General features: G+C 34.6%; 1 protein-coding gene across 2 annotated transcripts in view; it reads left to right on the top strand.

The window, feature by feature from the left end:
* NCAPG (non-SMC condensin I complex subunit G) overlaps positions 1–24,310 on the top strand; it is a 46,684-nt gene extending 22,374 nt beyond the window's left edge. The window contains exons 12-21 of one of the 2 annotated variants that reach the window (XM_060148449.1): positions 539–649; positions 3,083–3,202; positions 8,968–9,195; positions 16,772–16,953; positions 17,223–17,397; positions 19,884–20,045; positions 20,271–20,409; positions 20,777–20,860; positions 23,097–23,172; positions 24,092–24,310. In XM_060148449.1, the coding sequence (XP_060004432.1) occupies positions 539–649; positions 3,083–3,202; positions 8,968–9,195; positions 16,772–16,953; positions 17,223–17,397; positions 19,884–20,045; positions 20,271–20,409; positions 20,777–20,860; positions 23,097–23,172; positions 24,092–24,191 (1,377 nt within the window). In that variant the 3' untranslated portion in view covers positions 24,192–24,310. Of the gene's footprint in view, positions 1–538; positions 650–3,082; positions 3,203–8,967; positions 9,196–16,771; positions 16,954–17,222; positions 17,402–19,883; positions 20,046–20,270; positions 20,410–20,776; positions 20,861–23,096; positions 23,173–24,091 lie in introns of those variants that run through there. The other variant, XM_060148450.1, reaches the window with a different exon arrangement.
* Positions 24,311–24,645: the final 335 nt, after the last annotated feature.

Below are 24,645 nucleotides of genomic sequence, written 5' to 3'. Positions count from 1 at the left end.
TAAAGATCACTGTTACTCAGGAAATGAATTGCAGGCAGGCATCCTAGTTTGAAGACTGTTAACAGTAATGTAGGATTGAGATGAGTGCAGTCTGAACAAGATAATGATGGTGGATATGGAAAGAAGTGATGGATTTGAGAAGTATTTAAGAATTAGTAACAAGGAGAAGAGTGAGTCAAGAATGTATCCTAGGTCTTTTGGTTTGGACAGCTGGGTAGATGGCAGTGAAATTTATGGAGGTAGCACAGGAGGAGGAATTTGGGTAATGATTGGTTAGTTCCCTTTTGGCCATTTTGAGTTTGGGAAGCCTGTGGACCATACAAGAGGAAATGTCTTATGGCAGTTTTATATATGAATCTGAAACTTAGAAAATAGTTGAACCAGCTTATAAATGGTAAGTTTTGTGACTGGATAAGGTTGTGCAGGGAGTGTGTATAGAGACGACATATCTTGGACAAAAAGCCTCGAGAAAGTAAACATTTAAGGGATGGGCAGAATATATTTTTACTAATGCTGAATATTTTGTGTTTCATTTTAGAATGATGCTGAAACACTACAGAAGTGTCTTATTTTGTGCTATGAACTGTTGAAACAGATGTGCACTTCAACAGGTATAGGTGCAACCATGAATGGCATCATTGAATCTTTGGTATGCTGGTGCACTTTGAGGCTTTATTTTAGCTCGCGCCTTCATCATTTTATAAGTAATATGTTCCTTGGGGTTCAAAAGAATGAAAAGACGATTTTAAACATCTGATAAATATAAATGGTAAAAAAGAAAAAATAATACAGTGGCTGCTTCATATTGTGAGGATTAGATTAAGATAATGCATGTAAATGACCTGGTATATAAGTTATAATTATTCCTTTAGAAAATTTGAAAAAATTATTTTATGCTGGAAAGAGATGCAGAATATCTTCATTTTTTGAATAGTAAGAGGAAATACTGAGGTACATAAGGAATATTTAAGTACCAGAATCTTGCTGTGTAGAAAGACTGAGAAGGTTACATTGTAAGCCCTGTGAAGGGAATTTGTTTATTATTATATATTTAAGGACTTTACTAAAGTAACCCTTCATAGGTAATCTCCATTTTACTGACCAGAGGGATATAAATACCACAAGCCTTTAGAACCACGTTGTCTGATAGAAATATAATGCAAACCACATGTAACTTTAAATTTTCTAGTAGCCACATTTAAAAATTAAAAAGAAATGTGAAATTAATTCTAATATACATTAATTTAAATATATTTTAATATATTTAACCCAGTATACCCCAAATATTATAATTTCATCATTTAATCAATATTTTATTGCGATATTTTACATTCTATTCTTAATACTAAGTCTCAAAGCACAATCTCAATCTGGACTAGTCATATTTCAAGTGTTCAGTAGCCACATGTGGTTAATGGCGACAGTATTAGACATGCAGCTTTAGAGTATTCTTTTTAATAGTGCTACTTATCCAAAGCAAATTTTGAATGTATCCAACTTCTTCCAGGATTCTCCCCAAATTGTTTTTACTTGGGATTAGTGAAAAACAGCCAATGAATGTGATCTAAAATCTAGTTCCTTGGATTGTCATGAGTTTCTAAATGTAGTAAAGAAAACCAATTATTGTTTATAACAGTCCAGAGCTGATTAAAACTAGATCTGTTAAACCGTTAGAATTTAGTTTTATTTTTAACAAAGCAGATGTCTAGTGAAAAGTGATACTGTTAAAGTTCTGCTTGTATACTTTATGTCTGGTTCTATTGCAAGAGAATGATAAATGATGGTATAATTAATTGCACAATTGAAGTAGTAAATATGAAGACTTACATATATATGTGGGGAAACACTATTGAGGGAAGAAAGAACACAAAATTGAATGGTCATAATGATTTTAAGTATATAAAAACAATCTTTCTAAAGATTGAAAGAGACTATAGAGGGATGTAAATGAGTAAGTTATTTAAATATAGGAGTTATAATATTTTAATGAAATTACTGTGCTTTAAATAAAAATCATATATTAAGTGAACAAATATTTATTGAACATCTATACACCCAGTGCTGGGGATAGAGTGCACATGGTGTACAGAACACATATAGACTGCCCTTTTTGGATCTTCTGGTCAAGTGAGGGGGGGCATCAATCAAATAAACAAGTGAAAGCTTATGCCATTGATAGTTGCTATGAAGAAGAGCTTTATGGTCATATGTGAATTTATGATAATGAGATTTCATCTGTTTATGGAAGGTGACCTTGAGGTGATGTTTGAGTTAGACGTTAACTATGTGACAAAGAGGGAAGAATGATCTAGACCTACTCTCTTCAGTATGGTAGCCACCAGCCACATGTGGATATTAAAAACCTGTGGCTATTAAATCTAGTCCAAATATATATATATATTTATACATATTTATAAATGTAAAACTACATTGGGTTTCAAACACTTAGTACAGACAACAGAGATTATCTCAGTTTTTTATAAACATGAAAAAAGCCACAGCTAAAAAACAAATCTCAATTTTTTAACATTGATTACATGTTGTATTGATAATATTTTGTCTATATTGAGTAAAATAAAATGTATTAAAATTAGTTTCATCTTTTTCTTTTCACTTTAATGTGGCTACTGAAAAAATTTTAAATGGCATACTTGGCTTGCATTATATTTCTAGTGGACAGCACTGAATGGGAGGCGTTGAAATCAGCTCAATTGAATAAACAGAGAGCAAGAGATAGCATGGTATAAGGTGATACTGGGAAAGACTACAGAATGAGGTGTATCATATATTATGTTAAGGGGTTTTATCTTTTCTATGAGCATTGGGAAGCCATTGAGTCAGTTTCGGCAGGTGGAGGGAAGGTATCTCATGATCAGACTATATTTTGCTCTGACTGTATTCTTCTGTTTTACTGATTCAATATTTACCTTTTTTTAAACCAAAAGTTGACTTTTTTGGCTTAATAGACTACATGGAAATGAAGTAGGTCTGCAAAATCATACAGAAATTTGCATTTTTTAAAATATACTATTGTAAATTTCTTATCCTAGTCAAAATTATTTTAATTTCTAATTCATTTTAGATTCTTCCTGGAATAATAAGTGTTCATCCTACAGTAAGAAATCTGGCTGTTTTGTGCTTGGGATGCTGTGGACTACAGAATCAGGACTTTGCAAGTAAACACTTTGTATTACTATTGCAGGTAGGATTTATCTTGTGATTAAAATCTTGATTATACTTCTTGAGATAAATACTCAATCTGTGGTGATTTTGCTAGTGTTATTAAGTTTAATTGATTCCAGGGCTTGTTGATGATGATAATTATGGATGACTTTTAAGGGCTCAGTTTTTATGTTTTGATTTTTTTGTTATTAAAACTTTTTTGTAGAAGAAAGATGAAATGTCAATTATTTAAGGTATTTAAAAAATTAATCATATAGCAAATATTTATTGAGTGTATATTATATGCCCAGCATTATTATAGACTTTAGAAAACAGTAAGATAGGTAATGAAAAACATAAAAGTTGCTGTCCTAATGGAGCTTACATTTTAGAAGAGGAAATACACAATGAAAAATAAACAATATGTAGTATGTCAGATGGAAAAAAATAAAGCAGAGAAGGGGAATGAGGACTGGAAATAGGGAAAAGGAGCAGTTTGGTTTAGAAAGACCTCACTAATAAGTCAAAATTTGGGCTGTTACCAGAGGGAAGTGAGAATGAACTTTGTAGATCTGGGTAAGAGGTTTCTAAAGAGAGGGAAGAGCAGGGGAAGGGGTCCATCAGTAGGACTCTGCTTCACATATTAAAGGAGCGGGAGCTCATATGGCTAGGCCAGATTGAGCAAAGAGGAGAATAGTAGGAGAAATGATTTGCAGGCAGCTGGTCATCCATGTCTTCTAGGGATTTCTAGTCTGTAAAGATGTAGCCTTCACAATGAATGAGATGGGAAAGAATTGGTAGTTTTTATTTTCTTTTTTTTAAAAAAATTTATTTATTTGGTTGTGTCGGGTCTTAGTAGCGGCATGTGGGATCTTTTGTTGTGGCATGGGCTCTTCATTGCAGCATGCAGCCTTCTCTCTAGTTGTGGTGTGCGGGCGTTGGAGCACACGGGCTCTCTAATTGTGGCCTGAGGGCTCTAGAACACAAGGGCTTAGTTGCCCCGCGGCATGTGGGATCTTAGTTCCCCAACCAGGGATCAAACCTGCATCCCCTGCATTGGAAGGTGGATTCTTAACCACTAGACCACCAGGGAAGTCCCAGAATTGGAAGATTTTGAGTAGGGGATTTTTATGCTGTGACTGGATATAGTGTTGGTTAGACCATGGGTTGGTTGGCAAACCTTTTTTCTAAAGGTCTAGAGAGTAAATATTGTAGACTTTGCAGGCCATATGGTCTGTCTCAACTACTGCTTTGCTGTGGTAGTATGAAAACATCCATAGATGATACATAATTGAATAAGCGTAGTTGTAGATCAGTAAAACTTGTATTTATGGACACTGATACTTAAATTTCTTATAATTTTAGCATATAATGAGATATTATTTTTTAACCATTGAAAAATGTACAATTATTCCTAACTTGGAGACTGTATAAAAACAGGCAACAAACTGGCCCATGAGTTATAGTTTGCAGATCCCTTATAGTAACTATAGGGATACAGTATGGAAGGAAGGATACTCATAAGGAAGCTATTGCAATAATCCAGGAAAGAGGTGATGATGACCTGGACCAGTGTTGTGATTATTGGGGTCATGAGAAGTGATGGTAATTTAAGTTTGAAGACAATGTCTATAGAATTTGCTGATAAATTTGATGTGGCGTGTGAGAGAAAGAAGTGGAAGAAAACAGGATTTTGGCCAGAATAACTGGAAAGATGGAATTGCCCTTTCCTGTGATGGGGAAAACAGAATAACAGGTTTTACGGCAGATAGGTGAGGTAAGGAGTTCAGTTTTGGACATGGTAAGTTTGAAGTTTGAGGTACAAGTGGATATATTGAATAGGCATTTTTAAGTGGGTTTGGAGATAGGAGAGAGGCCCAGGCTGGGGAGAGGAATCTGGAAGTCTTTATTCTATAATAGTATCCAATGCCTAGAAACTGAATGTTACCTGACAAATGAGTATAGTTGGAGAGGAGGTCTCAACTTTATAGTTCCCTAGGCCTCAGGTAACATTTAAGGTAAGAGAGATGAAAAGGAACCAGTAAAGACCAAGGTGAAGTAGATAGTTAGGGGAGAGTGTGATGTCCTAGAAGGCAAGTGAAGATGGTGTTTTAGAGAGGCCAGGGTGACCTAACTGTCTAATGCTGGTGACAGGTTAATAAGGATTCATTGTTGACCATTTTTGGCAAGTAAGGAAGTGTTTGGTGACTTTCATGTGCCCTAGTTTATGCACAGGGCAAAGCCTGTTGGAGTGGTCCAAAGAGAATTATGGGAGAGGATTTGGAGACAGCCAGTGTATACTACTCTTTCAAGATTTTATTTTGTTAGGAGTAATGGAGAAATGGAGTGGTAGCAAGAGAGGATATGGGGTAAAAAGAGTTTTTGGTTTGGTTTGAATTATTTTAGGATGGAGAAAATTACAGCCTGTTTGAATCCTAATGAGAATGACCCATTTGAAAGGAAAAAAACAATATAGGGAAGAGAGGGCAGTTGCTAGAGTGCTACTGAGTAGACAAGAGGGGATTAAGTCTAGTGTATCAGTAGAATGCATTTGACTTTTTAACTCCTTTGGACATGTTTTTAACATTTTTGGGCCTAGTTTTATTTGGAAAATATACTTCCCTCCACCTCCCCCTGTAAAAAGACAGTGTGATTCATGTAGCCTCTTGGTGTTGTCAAACGTAATGGGATAAAAAAGCTGCAAGGAATTTTAGTGCAAATTGCTTGCCAACAGGTGAATGGGAGTGCTTTGCATGTTCAACATGAAAATAACACATGACAACATGGATTATCATTTTTATGAAGATTATATTAAAAGACTCAACCAATAGTTGAATTTTCCCCCAACATAAAATCCTTATCTTGAAGCATCCTTTAATGTTGCATATGACATTGCCAAGAAAAAGAAAACATACAATTAGGGAGAAATTGGGGAAGTCATGTGTTCTGGAAATGGTCAAACTGTTTGTGACTTGTATCAAAGGAAGAAAATTAAAACCATACTTTTGTCAAAAGGCAGTCCTCAGAAATTTCATTTTGTTGTAATTTCCTTTTTTGGAGTACTTGACATCTAATCAGTTCATTTAATGTGCAAGGATTAAATTCCTGACAGTGCTTTGTTTATATTTATCATCCCATGCTTGTTATCAGAGAAAAATTTCTATTATTGTGAGATCCTTTTGGAAACTTAGAATGTCAAGTATTATCTTTAAAATGGTGTACAGTTTCTTTTCAAAGAACCTGGAAGAAAAATCTTGGTACTTTGTCCAGATGAATCATTTATAGTGCTTGGCCATACATCTGGTTTTGCTCCAGGATGAATGAATGAATCTCCCTGTATTATACAAAGTCATTACTATTTATATCAGCAGGTACTGGCATGAGTGATTCTGGTAGTAATTCTAAAGGGAGTCTTGTTTACTATTTTGAAATCTATTGGCTTTATAGGTGCCCAGGAAATAAAATACTACATTTTCAAAGAGGTTTTGCTAAGAAATTAAACCAGTAAGTTCTCTATTTCGATTTCCTGGTTTTCTAGAGGATGGGTCATTAAATGCTAGATTGACCCCTGGTCATTACTTTTTATTTAAGTGGAAGAAAAATCTTACTAGAAAATTTGATAGTGAAGGGTTCATTTATGTCTAGCTTATTAAGTATAGCGCTTTTTACTCTACAAATGAGGTAAAATGTTCATTAAGATGCCCTATATACCATTATGAGTACTTCTGAAAAATTGTATTGAGAAGTTGTTGTTTTCAAGTAGAGGAGATTAGAGTTAGACAACTATATAAAATTTCTAGTACTGCAGCAAAAGAAATACCATAGAACTCTTTCCAAAGACACATAAATTCACTTGACTTTTAAAGATGAAATGTGGATTTTGATCCTTTTAATTTTTGCTGACATAACATCAATAATAAGTGTTTTGGTCATTTCAGACAGAAGAAATTAATATGAATTTAATGCTTACAAGTGTCCTGGAGCATTAGGAAGCTATTTAATACTAACTCATACCCCATTTGACGGAGCTATAGGAGCCTTGATACTGTTTGCTCCTATATAATTTTCTGTAGTGAAAAAGAATTGTCAAAATCAAGTTCATGTGAAAAATAAATGAATGTTTCTTATCAAGACCATTCCATAATTTTACCTTAATTTCAAATCAAAACAGTTAATAGCAGCCTTGTCATAGAATTAAAATTTTTAAAAATGAAAGTTTAGGGGCTTTCCTGGTGGCACAGTGGTTGAGAGTCCGCCTGCCAATGCAGGGGACACGGGTTTGTGCCCTGGTCTGGGAAGATCCCACATGCCGCGAAGCGGTTAGGCCCGTGAGCCATGGCCGCTGAGCCTGCGCGTCCGGAGCCTGTGCTCCACAACGGGAGAGGCCACAACAGTGAGAGGCCCGCGTACCAAAAAAAAAAAAAAAAAAAAAATGTGAATGATACCAGATACAAATGCAGTAAAATAAATTGTTTGTGGAATTTTGCCTATATTTTGACTGTTATTTTGAGGTGGGCTCTTATTAGGTCCTCAAAGGGGTTCGCAATCAAAAGAATTTAACCACTGAGTAGATTCAATTATTTATCTTTATAAAGGTATTTTCAGAGCTATCATTGGAAGATTTTAGATTAAGGGGAAAGAGCAGTATTTTGGGGGAGTAAGAAATCAGTTTTTTTTTTAATCAAGTTTTAGTAATAGAAATTGACTTAAGAAATATATCCACACTTGTTAGAAAGGCAGGAGAGGGAAATTATTTCATTTAGAAATCTTAAATAAATATCCAATATTGAGAGCTATTGCTAGCCAGTGAGGGACTGAGAAGGACAAGGAAAACCAAGATGCTGTTGAGAGTAGCATGTTTAGAATTTGTAGTGAATAGTCATGACAGTACATTCTTATAAATAAGCATTTGGCTTTGGCAGATTTGCAAGTCTTGCCATAAGAAAGTATGTAATAGATGTGTCTTGAAATTTCCTTCAAAGTTTTGTAATTTTGAGCCATTTTTCTCGATTCATTCATTTGACCAACTTGTGGGTGATTTTTCTTCATTCTATGGGCTAAGCTGTATAGCCAAGTAGCTTATCAGTGACCAAAATTTAAGTGTATTAAAAAATATAGTAAATCTTTTCATAGTAGAAATATTCAGCTCTATTTTTTTCATGGCTTTGAAATTTGGTATGTAAGAATTTGGTTTTCTTAAGTCAGGATAGATTCATACAAGCTGCTGGGTTTTATGGATTCAGGATAGGCTCATAGAAACTGCTGGGTTTTATGGTTCACTTCCTTTTATAAAGAAGTCCAGTTCAATGAAAACTGAATTCACTATTAATGAAATCTGAATTTATTGAGCTAATAAGAAAAATTTCTTTAATGAAACTTGATAACCTAGAAGAGTACTGATGTTCCAATGAATGCTTTTCATTGGTTAGAATGTAATGTTTTTATCTTGATAGATGGCCCCAAACAATTGCAATATATTGAACAGTTTTTCTAGATCTTAAAAAAATAATAAAATCATAGTTAAACATATACTTTTTTGTATATAAAAGGAACAAATAATATAATTCAGCTTGACTTCAGGGATTTTTTTTGACTGAAGACAGAATTTTTCTGAAAGAAATATAAAAGTGTCATGGTATAAATAAAAAAAATAACTAAAATAAACTTTTAAGTTTTAAAAAATATTTATATAGACTTGACACTGTTGTTGCAGTTCGATTAATAATAAGATATATGTTAATTTTATGTAGCATAAACAATAAAAATATACCTAATTTGCTTTTGGTGGGGCATGTTTCGATTTAGGTTTTGCAAATTGATGATGTGACAATAAAAATAAGTGCTTTAAAGGCAATCTTTGACCAACTGATGGCATTTGGATTTCAACCATTTAAAACGAAAAAAATCAAAGCTATTCAAAGTGAAGGTGCAGAAGTAAACACTAATGAAGAGCAAGAGTCAAAAGAATCTGAAGAAGAGGCTGATACAGCCAAGAATGTTCTAAAACTACTTTCTGATTTTTTAGATAGCGAGGTAAGAAATAATCATAGCCCTATTATTGTGAAAGGTAATTGTCAGCATATATATGTTTATCCTCTTTGTAGTTTTTAGGCTGAAGTTTAAACTTGGCTAACATTTTTTTTAAATTTGCCTTTTGAATATTATAATTAAATCCTACTTTCACTTCTAATATATCTAATTTCTCACTATCAAATTACATTGTGTAGAGAACTGAAGTGTAAACAAAAATGAAATGACTGTTGGGGGGGGTTATTTTTTCATCTTTTTTCTCTGTCTTTGTGATCTGTGACTTACAAGTTTCCCCCCCAAGGGTCTTAAGAAATAATTTAAAATAATCTTATATTGGGTGGGTAGAAGTTCTAAGATATGATATGGGATTAGATCTCTTTCCTTAGGGTACTCATGAACTACATTTTTATAGCATATGTAAACATTTAAATTATAAAATTTTTGTATTTTTTTGTTGAGGTGAAATTGACATTACGTTAACAATTTTAGAGTGAACAATTCATTGACATTTAGTACACTAAAAATATAGTGTAACCACTGCCTCTGATTTTTAAAACGTTTTCATTATCCCAAAAGGAAACTACCCATTAAGCAGTTGCTCCTTGTTTCCCCTACCACCAGCCCCTAACAACTACCAATTTGCATTTTGTCTCTATGGATGTAACTCTTCTGGATATTTCCTATAAATGGAATCAGAAAATATGTGGCTTTGTGTCTGCTTTCTTTCACTTAGCTTGTTTTCAAGACTGTTGTGGCTTATATCACAAGCCTTCTTATGGCAGAATAATATTCCATTTTATGTATATACCAGAATTTGTTTAGCCATTCATCCATTGAAAGATATTTGGGCTGTTTCCACCTTTTGGCTATTGTGAATAGTGCTGCTATGAAGATGTATTTGTCTGAGTAGCTATTTTCAATTCTTTGGGGTATATTTCTAGAAGTGGGGTTACTAGGTCATATATTAATCCTTTTTTGTTGTTTTTAGGATTTTACCCCTGATCCCTATCCCAACTAGTTAATTAATACATCCTCACATATTTATCTTTTTTTTTTTTTGAGTGAGAACATTTAAGTTCTCTCAGCAAATTTCAGTAATACAGTAGTGTTATCAGCTAGTCACCATGTTTTACATTTGGTGTCTAGAACTTATTCTTTTTTTTCTTTTCTTTTTTTTTTTTTTAGGTATAATAGAACTGATAGTATACCCTTTTCCATATTTCACCCACCCACCAGTCTGTGGCAACCATTTTTTCTACTCTGTTTCTATGAGTTTGACTTTTAAAAAGATTCTGCATATGTCATATCATGCAGTATTTGTCTGTCTTTGTCAGGCTGTTTCACTTAGCATAATGTTCTCAGGGTCTACCCCTGTTGTTGCAAATGGCAGGATTTCCTTCCTTTTATGGCTGAATAATATTGCACTATATATCTCACATCTTCTTTATTCATTCATTGATTGTTACGTGGGTTGTTTCCATATCTTAGCTCTTGTAAATAATGCTACAATGAACATGGGCATGCAGATATCTCTTTGAGATTCTATTTTCATTTCCTTTGGATATATACCCCCAAATTGGATTGTGTTTTTAATTTTTTGAGGAACTTCATTCTGCCTTCCAAAATGACTGTACCAGTTTACATTCCCACCAACACTGCACTAAGGTTCCCTTTTCTCCACATCCTTACCAACACTTCTCGTGTCTTTTTGATAAAGCCATTCTAACAGTGTGAGGTGATATCTCATTGTAGTATTGATTTGCATTTCCCTGATGATTAGTGATATTGAGCAGCTTTTCATGTATCTGTCAGCCATTTGTATGTCTTCTTTGGAAAAATGTTTATCAATTCCTCTGACAATTTTTTAATCAAATTATTTGCTTTTTGCTATTGTGTTATATGAATTCTTTATATATAATTTTGGATATTAATCCCTTATCAGATATATAATTTGCAAATATTTTCTCCCATTCCATAGGTTGCTTTTTCATTTTGTTGATAGTTTCCTTTGCTGTGCAGAAGGTTTTCAGTTTGATATAGTCCCATGTGTTTATTTTTGCTTTTGTTACCTATGTTAAGGAGCTTACTATCCTGTTTTTTGTAGGCGTTTCATGATTTCATGTGGTAATTTCTTTAACTTTTTGAGGACTTGCCAAACTGTTTTCCATAGCAGCTGAACCATTTTACATTCCCACCAACAAAGAACAGGGTTCCATCCTTATCAACACTTGTTATTTTAAAATAATTTTGTTTTATTAATAAGAAAAAATTGTTAGTAAAAATTTTAGCCATCTTGTTTTGAATTGCCTTTCCCTAATAACTAATGATGAGTATCTACATGTGCTTTTTGGCTATTTGTATACCTTGTTTGGAGAAATATGTATTCAAATCCTTTGCTCATTTTTAAATTGGGGTGTCCTTCGGAATTCTTTATATATTCTGGGTAGTAGATCCTTATCAGATAACTGATATGCAAATATTTTCTCCTATAGGTTGTCTTTTCAGTTTGTTAATAATGTCCTTAGATTTTTAAAAAGTTTTAAATTTTGATGAAGACTAATTTATCTTTCCTTTTGCTGCTTGTGCTTTTGGTGTTATATCTAAGAATACATTGCCAAATCAAAAGTCATGAAAATTTATCTCTGTTTTCTTCTAAAAGTTTTACTCCTTTAGCTTTTAATTTAGGTGGATTGGTGCATTTTCAGCTAATATTTGTACATGGTGTGAGGTAGAGGTCCAACTTCATTGGTTTGCCTGTGGACATCCAGTTGTCTGAGCACCGTTAGTTGAAGAGACTATTCTTTTCCTATTGAATTGTTTTAGCACCATTGTGAAGGGTGAGAGAATCAATTGATCATAGGAATATGGGTTTATTTCTAGACTCTCAATTCTTTTCCATTGTTTGTGTCCACCCTTGTGCCATTACCTGACTGTTTTGATTCATGTAACTTCATAGTAAGTTTTGAAATCAGGAAGTTGAGTTTTCCAACTTTGGTTCTTTATTTTCAGTATTGTCTTGGCTATTTGGGGTATCTTGCAGTTCCTTATGAATTTGAGGATTGGCTTTTCCATTTCTGGAAAAAAGTCTATTGGAATTTTGATAGGGATTGCATTGAATATGTAGATTGCATTGGGCAGTATTGCCATCTTAATGTTATGTTTTCCAATCCATGAACTAGAATATCTTTACATTTATTTAGGTCATTTTTAATTTCTTTCAGAAATGGTATATAGTTTTCAGGGTACATGTTTTTTACTTCCTTGATTAAATTTATTCCTATATATTTTATTTTGGTTGCTATTGTAAATGGAATTGTTTTCTTAATTTCCTTTTTTGGATTGTTCATTCTTGTTGTATAGAAACTCAACTGTTTTGTGTGTGGATTTGATTTCATATCCTGCAACTTGGCTGCATTCATTTGTTAGCTCTTGTACAATAGTTTCCGTGTGTGTGTGTGTGTGTGTGTGTGTGTGTGTGTGTGTGTGTGTATTCTTTGGGATTTTTTCTATAAGACCAAGTCATCTGTGAAGAGACAGTTTTAATTCTTCCTTTGCAATTTGAATGTCTTTTATTTGTTTTTCTTGCCTAATTTCTCTGGCTAGAACTTGCTGTACAATCTTGAATAGCAGTGGTTAAAGCAGGCATCCTTGTCTTGTTTCTGATCTTAGGGGGAAAGTTTTCAGTCTTTAACCATTGAGTATGATGTAGATTCTTCATAAATGCCCTTTTTTATTTTGAAGAAGTTATCTTCTGTTTTTTTTTTCCAGTCATAAAAGCATGTTTAATTTTGTCAAATGGTTTTTCTACATCAATTGAAATGATTATGTGATTTTTTTTTTTTTTTTGCCGTACGTGGACCTCTCACTGTTGTGGCCTCTCCCTGTTGTGGCCTCTCCCGTTGCGGAGCACAGGCTCTGGATGTGCAGGCTCAGCGGCCATGGCTCACGGGCCTAGCCGCTCCGTGGCATGTGGGATCTTCCCAGACCGGGGCACGAACCTGTGTCCCCTGCATTGGCAGGCGGACTCTCAACCACTGTGCCACCAGGGAAGCCCATGATTTTTTTTTTTAATTGCTATGGTACATTACATTGCTTGATTTTCTTATGTTGAACCACCCTTGCATTCCTTGGATAAATCCCACTTGGTTATGGTGTATAATCTTTTTAATATGTTGTTGGATTCCATTTGCTAGTAATTTATTAAAGATTTTTACATCTGTATTCATAAGGGAAATTGGTCTGTAGTTTCCTTGTATTGGTCTTTGTCTGCCTTTGGCATCAGTGTAATACTGACCTCATAAACTGAGATAGGAGTTGTTTTCTCCTCTTCTATTGTTTTCGAAGACTTTGAGAAAGATTGGTGTCAAGTCTTTAAATATTTGGTAGAATTTACTAGTGAACACATCTGGTCTTGGACTTTTCTTTTGGAGAGGTTTCTGATTTCCTTATTCAATCTGTTTATTGTTATAGGTCTGTTCAGATTTTCTATTTCTTCTTGAGTCTATTTTTGTAATTTGTGTGTTTCTAGGAACTGGTTCATTTCATCTAGATTGTTTAATTTGTTGGTATTCAGTTCTTATTATTCATTTATAATCCTTTTTATTTCTGTAAGGTCAGTTGTAATGTTGCTGCTTTTATTTCTGATTTTAGTTGTTTGCATCGTCGTTTTTTCTTTGTTAGTCTAACTCAAGGTTTTTCAATTGTGTTCATCTTTTCAAAGAACCAACTTCTGGTTTCATTGATTCTCTCCGGCCCACCCCCGATTTTCTATCTCTTTTTTAGTTCTTTAAAGTGTAAAGTTATTGATTTGAGATTTTTTTTTAAATGTAGGCATTTACTGCTATAAATTTCCCTCTGAACACTGTTTTTGATGCACACCATAAGTTTTTGTTTGTTGCATTTTCATTTTTATTCATCTAATTATTTTCTTTTTTTTTTTTTTGGCTGCTTTGGGTCTTTGTTATTGTGCTCAGGCTTTCTCTAGCTGCAGCGAGCGGGGGCTACTCTTCGTTGTGGTACGCGGGCTTTTCATTGTGGTGTCTTCTCTTGTTGCAAGCTCGGGCTCTAGGCACGCATGCTTCAGTAGTTGTAGCTTGCAGGCTCAGTAGTTGTGGCTTATGGGCTCTAGAGTGCAGGCTCAGTAGTTGTGGCACACAGGCTTAGTTGCTCTGTGGCATGTGGGATCTTCCCAGACCAGGGCTCGAACCCATGTCCCCAGCATTGACAGGCGGATTCTTAACCATTGCACCACCAGGGAAGCCCCCATCTAATTATTTTCTAATTTCCATTTTGATGACTTCTTTGACCTTTGGTGTGTAACAAGAGTGTATTGTTTAATTTACAGACTTGTGAATTTTACAGTTTTCATCTCTTGTTGCTTTTCAGATATATTCCATTGTAGTTGGAGAAGATATTTTGTATAATGTCATTCTTTATGAATTTATTAAGACTTGTTTTGGGCCTAATATAGCCTCTGTTCTTGAGAATGTTCCATGTGCACCTGAAGAATGTGTAGTCTGCTATTTTGGGGTGGAGTGTTCTATATGTTTGGTAGTTCTAGTTCGCTTATGGTGGTGTTCAAGTCCTCTATTTCCTTATTGGTCTGTCTAGTTGTTCTATCTATTACAGAAAGTGGAGTATTGAAGTCTTCAGTTATTATTATAGAGCTGTCTATTTCTCCCTGCAATTCTGTCAGTGTATGTTCATATATTTTGGGGCTCTGTTGTTTGTTGTGTATATGTTTATAATTATCTCTTTGATGGATTGACCGTTTTTAAATCAATATTTAATGTCTTTTGTATATTGTAACAGTTTTTTACTTCACATTTGGACTGCAGAATAGTGGAATTAAGTCCTTCCTTATCAGTATTTTCTTTTTTCTTTATTGGAGTATAATTGTATCAGTATTTTCTTAAATTTTGAGTTATTAGCCAAGTGATAGACTAACTTCTCATTGGCAGTTGTCCAGTGCTGTGGGCTTGCTGACATTGCATAGATGGAAAACTGTTGCACATGAAAACTGTTTGACAGTAGATGAATGGTTTTTGTTTTTTTAAATAGTGCAGGTACTTTAATCTTCTTTTGGCTAAACTAGACTCTGTGGCTTTGATTTTATTTTTGTCATAAACACTAAAAAATCTTGACTTCCTTGACTGTCCTCTGGACCATAAATAATAGTTTTTCACATGCTTTAAAGACTTGCAGTCCTGTCCCAATTAAAATTCCCATATTAGAAATTTTTAAAAAGACAGAGGGCATGCAGCCTTTGGAGTTGGAGACTTAAAGATTTGTGTCCTGGTAATGTCTGTGAATCTTCAATAAGGTATTTACTGTCTCTGTCCTGTTTCCTTATCTTTAAAATGGAAATAATGATGCCTATTCAGTGGGATAATTCTTTAATTTAGTCAACAAATATTTGAGAGCTATTTATGTGCCAGTCATTATATGCTCTTGAGAGTACAATGCTGAGTGGAACAAAGTCTCTGCTCTCATGGTTGTTGTGAGCCCTAAATGAGTTTGTATGTGGAAAGCACATGCCAGTACCCTGGCACTTATTAATCTTATCAACCTCTACATTTTTCTTCTTATTATTTCTGAAATAGTTCTTGTATCTGCTCATTCCTCTGTTTTTCCTCCTGTCCCCTCTAGTTTAGACTTGTCTTTCATTCCCAGATTATGGCCTGTCTAGATAATTTTCCTGAAATCTCATTCAAATCTTATCTCCCTACCCTTTCAAAAATCTGCAATCATATTTCTTTACCTAATTTTCGAGGTCTCTCTAATCTGATCACTGAGCAAACTTACTTTTCATCAATAATAATAATCACTGACATTTGTTGAGGATTTACTGTGTAGATAGCACTCCTTAGAACTTTACACGTATTATTTATCTGTGTTTTTTGATAAGTAGTTTTATTATCCCTTTTTTTTTGTATATGGAAAAAGTGAGGCACAAAGAAATTAAGTAATATGCACAGGATCAGATCATGCAGCTAGGAAGTGTCAGAGGCTTGAATTTAATTCAGGCTCAATAACCAATATTTTTAATTACTACTCTTTTATACCTGTACCTGCATTTGAATACCACTACATCTTTTCCATTTTCTTCTCTAGGTTTGTTTTGGTTTCTCTTTCTAGGAATGCCTTTTTCTACTTGTACACGTTCTATTCACATTTTACCTATTATTCACACACATTGCCACACCCACCTCTGGAGCTTTCATTTATAGGCACCTCTGATGGCAGAGACCATTACTGAAGGTTTTCTATATCTTAGCACCATGATAAGTGTTTAATACATATAGTTTTGATTTCTGGTTTCACAATATTATAAGATCTTTTGGTTTTTCTAAAGAGTTTAAAAGGAATTGAAGTTTTCATAGCTAGACTAATAATTTGTCACATAGCCTTAACCTAAAAGGAAAAAACAAAATCTTTTTATATGCCTTTAAAATAATTCATAATAACAGGAATGATTTTGGATAGTTTATATACAAATACTTATTTTGGGCTACAATGTAAGGCTTAAAAAGGAAATACAAATAAAAAATTTCTTTTAAATGAAAGTCATTTTTAATAGGTGTCTGAACTCAGGACAGGAGCTGCAGAAGGACTAGCCAAGCTGATGTTCTCTGGGCTTTTGGTCAGCAGCAGGATTCTTTCTCGTCTTGTCTTGTTATGGTACAATCCTGTGACTGAAGAGGATGTTCGACTTCGACATTGCCTAGGCGTGTTCTTCCCAATGTTTGCTTATGCAAGCAGGTATTTAGTCATATCGATAAATCAAAATCTAACTTGAAGTTAAATTCAGGCTCCCTATGAGTCATATCTATTTTGTTGTTAATGTTCTTTTTCTTCAGTGGTAAGTGAAGAACTTACTTAGATTCTATCTACCTGAATCATTTGGCTCTTTCCTAGATGAATATGTACTCTATCTTGGTGGGGTGCATTTAATATATAATGTTGTTGCTGCTTTTTAAAGAATCATATGTTTTTTCTTTGCCAACATACCTCAAATTGTTTTTCAATAGGACTAACCAGGAATGTTTTGAAGAAGCCTTTCTTCCAACTCTACAAATACTGGCCAATGCCCCTGCATCTTCTCCTTTAGCTGAAATAGACATCACTAATGTTGCTGAGTTACTTGTAGATTTGACAAGACCAAGTGGATTAAATCCTCAGGCCAAGAATTCCCAAGATTATCAGGTAGGTGAGTATGTTAGCCTGTGGATGGTCTAGGGATGGTAACTAGCATGCTTTGGTAAAATAACCCCTCTCACAGATTCTTTGAAATAGTGAGAAGCTACATATAGATCTTGAGATTTCTAGTTTATATGGTAGCACATAACACAAAGCAAGAAAAAGAAAAAGATCTTTTGCAACTATGTGGGTGGACCTAGAGGGTATTATGCTTTGTGAAATAAGTCAGAGAAAGACAAATACTCTGTTATCACTTACATGCAGACCCTAAAAAGTAAAACGAATGAATATAACAAAACAGACACACAGTTATAGAGGACAAACTAGTGGTTACTAGTAGGGAAGGGGAGGGGAGAGGGACAAGATAGAGATAGGGGATTAAGAGACATAAACTACTATGTATAAAATAAACTACAAGGATTACTGTACAAGGATTACTGTACAGCACAGGGAAATGTAGCCATTTTTTTAATAATAACTTGAAATGGAGTATAATCTATAAAAATATTGAATCACTCTCTTGTGCACCTGAAACTAATATAATATTGTAGATCAACTATAATTTTTTAAAAATTCTTTTGGGAAATGGGGAGATAATCATATAAAAATAGAAGTAATCGGTGCTAACATTTTTGCTACTGAAAAGAAGTTACCGAAAGTTCATCATCCTTACTACCCCCTCCCCACCTAGTTCTGGCTGTTAATCATTCTGAATAATGACCTGTTATGTAGGACTCATTGAGTCCTCAGTTGTTGGCTTACCTGCTCTGTTTCTGATACAAGGAAGGAGAATTCAAAGATTGAAACTCACCTCAGGCTTAGTTTTGTTTTTAATTCAAAGAAGATATAGTAAGTGCATACTCTCCCACAAATTACATGTAGCTGGTTTTTAACCCTTTAATATCATTTGATCAAACATTCACCATATTGAAAATTAATGTGTTAATTATTTCAGATGCCAGCTGATTAAGTTGAAAATATTGGTCTTCTGTTTTGTTACTTAGTGACTGCATACTTCATTTGAGTTACTATGTTACATGTTATTGGAAAGAAGATTACAATGGATATTAAGGCAAAATATAGTAAGGGTCAGTGATATAGCTACTAAGTGCTTTAGCGCTTCAGAAGATGGCAGGTTTCATGTGGTATGGGTGATGAGTACAGCATTACTAGTTTTAAATCTCACTGAGTAAAATTCACTTAGACCTTGTTGGGATTTGGGGAGTGGTTTGGATAGAGAGAAAGACTTTTAGTAAAGGTGATTAAATGTAGCTGGTAGTACAAGTCATGTTGGGGAACTGTGGAAAAAATCTGTCAGCTAAGGATCCTGACAGGAATCCTTAGGGAAGAACATTAGGATAGGGAATTTGGAGTTGACTCTGTTTGCAGGGCGTATAATGAAAGGGTATAATGAAAGGGTTAATGGGATGACAGTTACTTATTAGGCAGATTAATTTGGTGGTCAGTTTCATTAGGTGAGGTGAATTGGTAAGAGGAATAGGGAGAGAATATTAATAAAGAGAGCAGTTAAAAGTTGATATAATTAGGAGATAAAAGCTTACAGAAAAAGAATAATATAAAGTACTAGTAGAAAGTAGACAGAAAAAAGTAGTAGAAATTGACATAGAAAAAACATTACGGGTAGAAAAGCCTAGAAGAACGAACTTTGTGTGAGGCAAGGGAGATGGAGGAATCCAAGATAACTCTGAGGTCCTAAGTGTGGGTGACAGAAGACTTCAAAGAAGCTGTTGACATTAGGGCGTACTCTCATGATCAGCATCTTGGAGGAGTGAGGGAAATAGATTGGGCAGAGGAAGAAGTTGAACTGTCATGCAGTCTTTTTTTTTTGTGTGTGTGGTACGCGGGCCTCTCACTGTTGTGGCCTCTCCTGTTGCGGAACACAGGCTCCAGATGCGCAGGCTCAGTAGCCATGGCTCATGAATCTAGCCGCTCCGCGGCATGTGGGATCTTCCTGGACTGGGGCACGAACCCATGTCCCCTGCATCGGCAGGCTGACTCTCAACCACTGCGCCACCAGGGAAGCCCTGTCATGCAGTCTTAAGGTCCCAGCTGATCTCACAGAAGTTCCAGAATTGGGATAGTTCTTTGCTTTGTCCAGAATGGAAACAAGGCTAGGCTGTTGTACCTGTATATCTACCAGTTATTGAATGTGGACTAACCATTGCAGGGAAGGTGTGACCTTAGGCAGAGCCCGTTGTCTTCAGCTTGGATCAGTTCTGCACCTGGGAACTTTTAGCCTCCATAACTCGTGGTAGCCTGGAGAATGAATGGTCAGTAATAAAGCAGATGGATCTGAGCCCTGTACCATGGCATCCACTCTACAAGAAGGGGAGCTCACATGGGGAGGACTATAATTTTGTTTTAGACATTTTAGATTATGTCAAGATAATTAGTTGGAAATGATAGATGTGTCAGACTGTATTGTAATCATACCATTTCAATTGACAAGGATTTTTCTCTTGATTTTCCAGGCCTTGACAGTTCATGACAATCTGGCTATAAAAATTTGCAATGAGATCCTAACATGTCCATATTCACCAGAAATTCGGGTCTATACGAAAGCCTTGAGTTCTTTAGAACTCACTAGCAGTCTTGCTAAAGAGCTTCTGGTTCTGCTGAATGAGATTCTGGAGGTAAGTAGTTTCTAGTTACTCTTAATGTGTATAAATTTTTATCAAAGTAGAATTTACATGATTCTATTAATTTATGCATACATTAGTATGCTGTGACTTTGTTCATTTGAAGTAAATATTTCCTTCATAAATTTAATAGAATTTTTAGAATGTTGTATTATCAGTATATAGCGTTTTTGAAAGAAGATTAGAAAATGCTGCATTAAAAAAAGTTTTCTGTTACAGCAAGTAAAAGATAGAATGTGTGTGAGAGCTTTGGAGAAAATCAAGGTTCAGTTAGAAAAAGGAAATAAAGAACATGGTGACCAAGTTGTAGCGGCACAGGATGACAACACAACTACAGCTGTTTTTCAAAGTGAAGATGGTAATGACATACTAACCTGAGTATTTTTAAGATTCTGTCCTTTTCATCTTTACTGAGATACATTGTTTTCCTCCTCTAACATATATGTGATTGTATGTCAGAAATGGAAGAAAAGTTTTTCTAATTAAATCCCCTCAGGAAAGTGTATTACTGAGAAGTGTTCACTCACCATAAGACCATGCATACTATGTTTCTAAGAGTTTTGTTTGCTTATTTTCCAGTGTTCACATTTTTTTGGAACACTTATTTATGATAAATTTTCAATAGCTGCTATTGGGACTGGTTGTCTTTGATTTGATCATTTAAAGTATTTCATGAGGCTACTTTTAATTTAGTTCATTAATAATTGTATTATTTCCTTTAATAGAAAACAACAAAGAAGTATATATAACTCCTGTCAAGGATGTAAAAGCAACCCGAATGAAATCCACTCAGCAAAAGACCAACAGAGGTAATATATGGATTGACTAGCTTTTTTTAAAATAAATTTATTTATTTATTTAATTATTTAGTTTTGGTTGCATTAGATTCTTCGTTGCTGCACATGGGCTTTCTCCAGTTGCAGCGAGTGGGGGCTTCTCTTGTTGCGGAGCACGGGCTTGAGGCACGTGGGCTTCAGCAGTTGTGTGTGGGCTCAGTAGTTGCGGTGTGCAGGCTCTAGAGTGCAGGCTCAGTAGTTGTGGCGCCCGGGCTTAGGTGCTCTGCGGCATGTGGGATCTTCCCAGACCAGGGATTGAACCCGTGTTTCCTGCATTGGCAGGCGGATTCTTTTTTTTTTTTTTCAATTTATTTATTTATTTTTGGCTACATTGGGTCTTCATTGCTGCGTGCAGGCTTTTCTCTAGTTGCGTTGAGTGGGGGCTACTTTTCGTTGCGGTGTGCGGGGTTCTCATTGTGGTGTCTTCTCGTTGTGGAGCATGGGCTGTAGGCGCGCGAGCTTCAGTAGTTGTGGCTTGCAGGCTTTAGAGCGCAGGCTCAGTAGTTGTGGCACACGGGCTTAGTTGCTTCATGGCATGTGAGATATTCCTGGACCAGGGCTTGAACCCATGTTGCCCACATTGGTGGGCGGATTCTTAACCCCTGCGCCACCAGGGAAGTCCCCTGGATTGACTAACCTTATAATAAAACTTTTCAGTTTTGTTATCCAGTGAAATACTTTGTTTCCTTAGATAGGTATAAAGATCATTCATTGTCTTCAGTATCCTTAACTTTCTTTTTGATTTGTTTTAGCTGATATTAGGTTTTGCTTTGTGTCTAAAAGACATCAGTGTTGCTTCAAGTGCTTTTGATTGAAAGAAATATGATGCAAAAGATCATACTGCAAAGGACTATTTGGGTTAAATTAAGATTTTTATTATCAAATGATGAACAATGATTTTATATTTATATTATCAGTTGTTTGTGGTCTGTGCTTTATATGATTAAGCATTTTTGTCCCTTTTATCCTCCTAGTATATTTCTGGGCTTCTGTTTTCCGTTTTATTTCATATTTTCCCAACATAAATTTATTTTCAAAGGGATATCCAACAATAGGGGATTTGCTGGAATAAAGTAAATGTTGACTATTAGGGGATCACTTAGGAAAAAAAAATGTGAAATTCAAGGTCTTTTTAATCTTTTATTATTTTCTTATTACAAAAGCAATGCATGCTTATTACAGAAGAATCAGAAAACACATCCAAGCAAACTAATCAAAAGAATGCTAATAATCCCACCTATGAACCAACCATTATTTTAATCCTTGAAAAATATTTTTTGAGGCCCTTTTCTGTGTAGACTTAATTTTTTTCTAAATGGAAAAAAGTAATATTGTTTTGTAGCCAATCAGTTATTTAAATGCTAATTGCTGGCTAACTGTTTCACATTAGTCCCATATTGTTGGATGTTTTCTTGGGGATAACTGCATTAGAAGTTTACAAGCAAATATGTACAGTTGGAAGAAAACAGAAAGAAAAAGTCTCACTTGAATAAGTAGGGTATATAAATTTCAACCAAATGATCATACTGAATAATCTGTTTTTGATCAGATTGCTTTTAATCAGGTATAAGAACTACATCTTTTTTTTTAATAGCTCAAACTTCATTTATATATGCTGTTTTATTATCATAAATGAGCATCACAGGCCACTTCACTGCTTAACCTTGTGAATTTCTAGCTAGAATTTTTGTAACCCCCCAGCATATAAAGGGCTTTAATTTTTATACTGAAATGTTTTAGAACACACATTTGAATTGACCATGTATATGTTCGAATATTTTATAATAAACTATACCTTACTGATTAAAGTTCTATTTATTTAGGATCTGTTTTATGGGCTTAATCTCTCTTTTTAACCTTAATTTTCATTAGGTTCTCCATATACCTTGTGCTATGAGGTACTTTCTTTATATAACATTTTTCACATGCTTCTTTCCCCCAAATAAATTTAACAAAATTTGCCACCTATAACTCAATTTCCATCTTTTCCCTTGCCTATTATAAGAGCTTACAAAAGAAATTAGTAAAATTTTGATCTTGCTGGGGTTCCTTTTCTCCATGGTGTTGATCATTTGTATCAAGGTGGCTGGGAACTAGGAGGAAAGGGTGTTGAAGAGGGAAAAATAAAGGATTTGGGTAGCCCAGAAAACAGGTTAAAAATGAGCAATTGATAATAGATTTTGATAATGATTTATATACTGTCTTTAAGGACGGAGAAAAGTGATAGCTTCAGCTAGAACGAACAGGAGACGTCAGACTGTTGAGGCTGAGGCTGACTCTGAAAGGTATGCCATGCACATCTGCAATATGTAAAGAGGTTTATCGTCATTTAAAAAAAATGTCTAGAAGTAAAAAAAAAAAAAATTGTAGTTTGTTTATACTGTGATTATTTAACAAGATAATCCGTGAAAATTTACAGCTTTTTAGATTATGTATCTGAGAGCATTTGACTTCCTCTGGCTTGTGTGCTTTTCCTGTTCGTTGACATGGCTTTTAGTACTAGGTAGTTATCTTTATGTTCTTTCAAATTGTATTTCCACGTATTCCTCTAATTATAAGATCATGTATGTATGACTTCTCTGAACTTGAATTAGCAAACTATTGAGATTCAGATTTTCTACATTTATAATGATAGAATAATTCTGCCTATAATTTGGATGATATTAGTTATATAGTTTATTTTTGGTTTCTGCTAATAAGCCATTGTTGGAAGCTGTTTACAGCTGTCTTGCATTCATTCATTCATAGGTAAAATGTATATATTTTCAGTTTATAACTTTAGATCAAGTTTTAATTAAAGTATCTTTTGGGGAAACTTGCTGTTTACAGTGTTTTAAGAATGTATTGCCTAAATAAATAGAACTTATTTTTTCACTACTTGAGTTTCCAAAAAAACTCTTGGGCAGTTGTTATGGTTCCTGTTTAATTACAAGCTTCATTATTGAAGTTTGGGTTTTTGTTTTTTGCTTTTTTCTGTATAATACCAGGTTCCATGTAGATATAAAAAAAAATTAGTTAGGTTTTCCATGGTTCACTTTGCTGGATAGCCAATCGGTGTTTTTTGGTTTTGAGATTTTAGTTTTAAGCTTAATGGAATCAGGATATCAATCACACACGGATAGAATGACAGAAACAAAGTTTTATTTATAAATAAACTGGTTTTAAAGCTTGTATTTAAATTGGTGTATTTCAACATCTGTTTAGTGATCATGAAGTTCCAGAGCCAGAATCAGAAATGAAGATGAGACTACCAAGACGAGCAAAGACAGCAGCACTAGAAAAAAGTAAACTTAACCTTGCATAATTTCTCAGTGAAGATAAAAATTAGGAGAAGATATGATGGAGGTGGAGTCCTTTGAAAAATGTCCTTTAAAATTATATTCATTTCTTTGCTTTAATAAAGTTACCCTTGTATGAAAATTAGAAGAAGTCTGATTCTTGTAGAACTTCCTGCTGTGTGATTCCACATTACTTTAGCCTGTATGAAGCAGTGAGACAGCGTCCATCAGTGTGCTCCACAGACCATCTCCATCAGTCATGGATTTAATCAGAATCTAAGGTGGGCCCAGGAACCTGCTTTTTAACAGCCTTCCCAGGTGATGCTTATGAGTTCTCACATTTAAAATCATGGCATTATAGACAACTTTTAAATGTAACTAGCTGGTAACTTGCATTTGAAAAGTTTGACTTAGATGTGGCAGATCCAACATAGATAAAAACACCTCAGAACACATTTTAAAAACGACATCTTAAGGGCA

Source organism: Lagenorhynchus albirostris, chromosome 4, assembly GCF_949774975.1.
Source record: "Lagenorhynchus albirostris chromosome 4, mLagAlb1.1, whole genome shotgun sequence".
Classification (NCBI taxonomy): domain Eukaryota; kingdom Metazoa; phylum Chordata; class Mammalia; order Artiodactyla; family Delphinidae; genus Lagenorhynchus; species Lagenorhynchus albirostris.
Note: the sequence above shows the minus strand (reverse complement) of the source record. Positions and strands in the feature narration are given on the sequence as shown.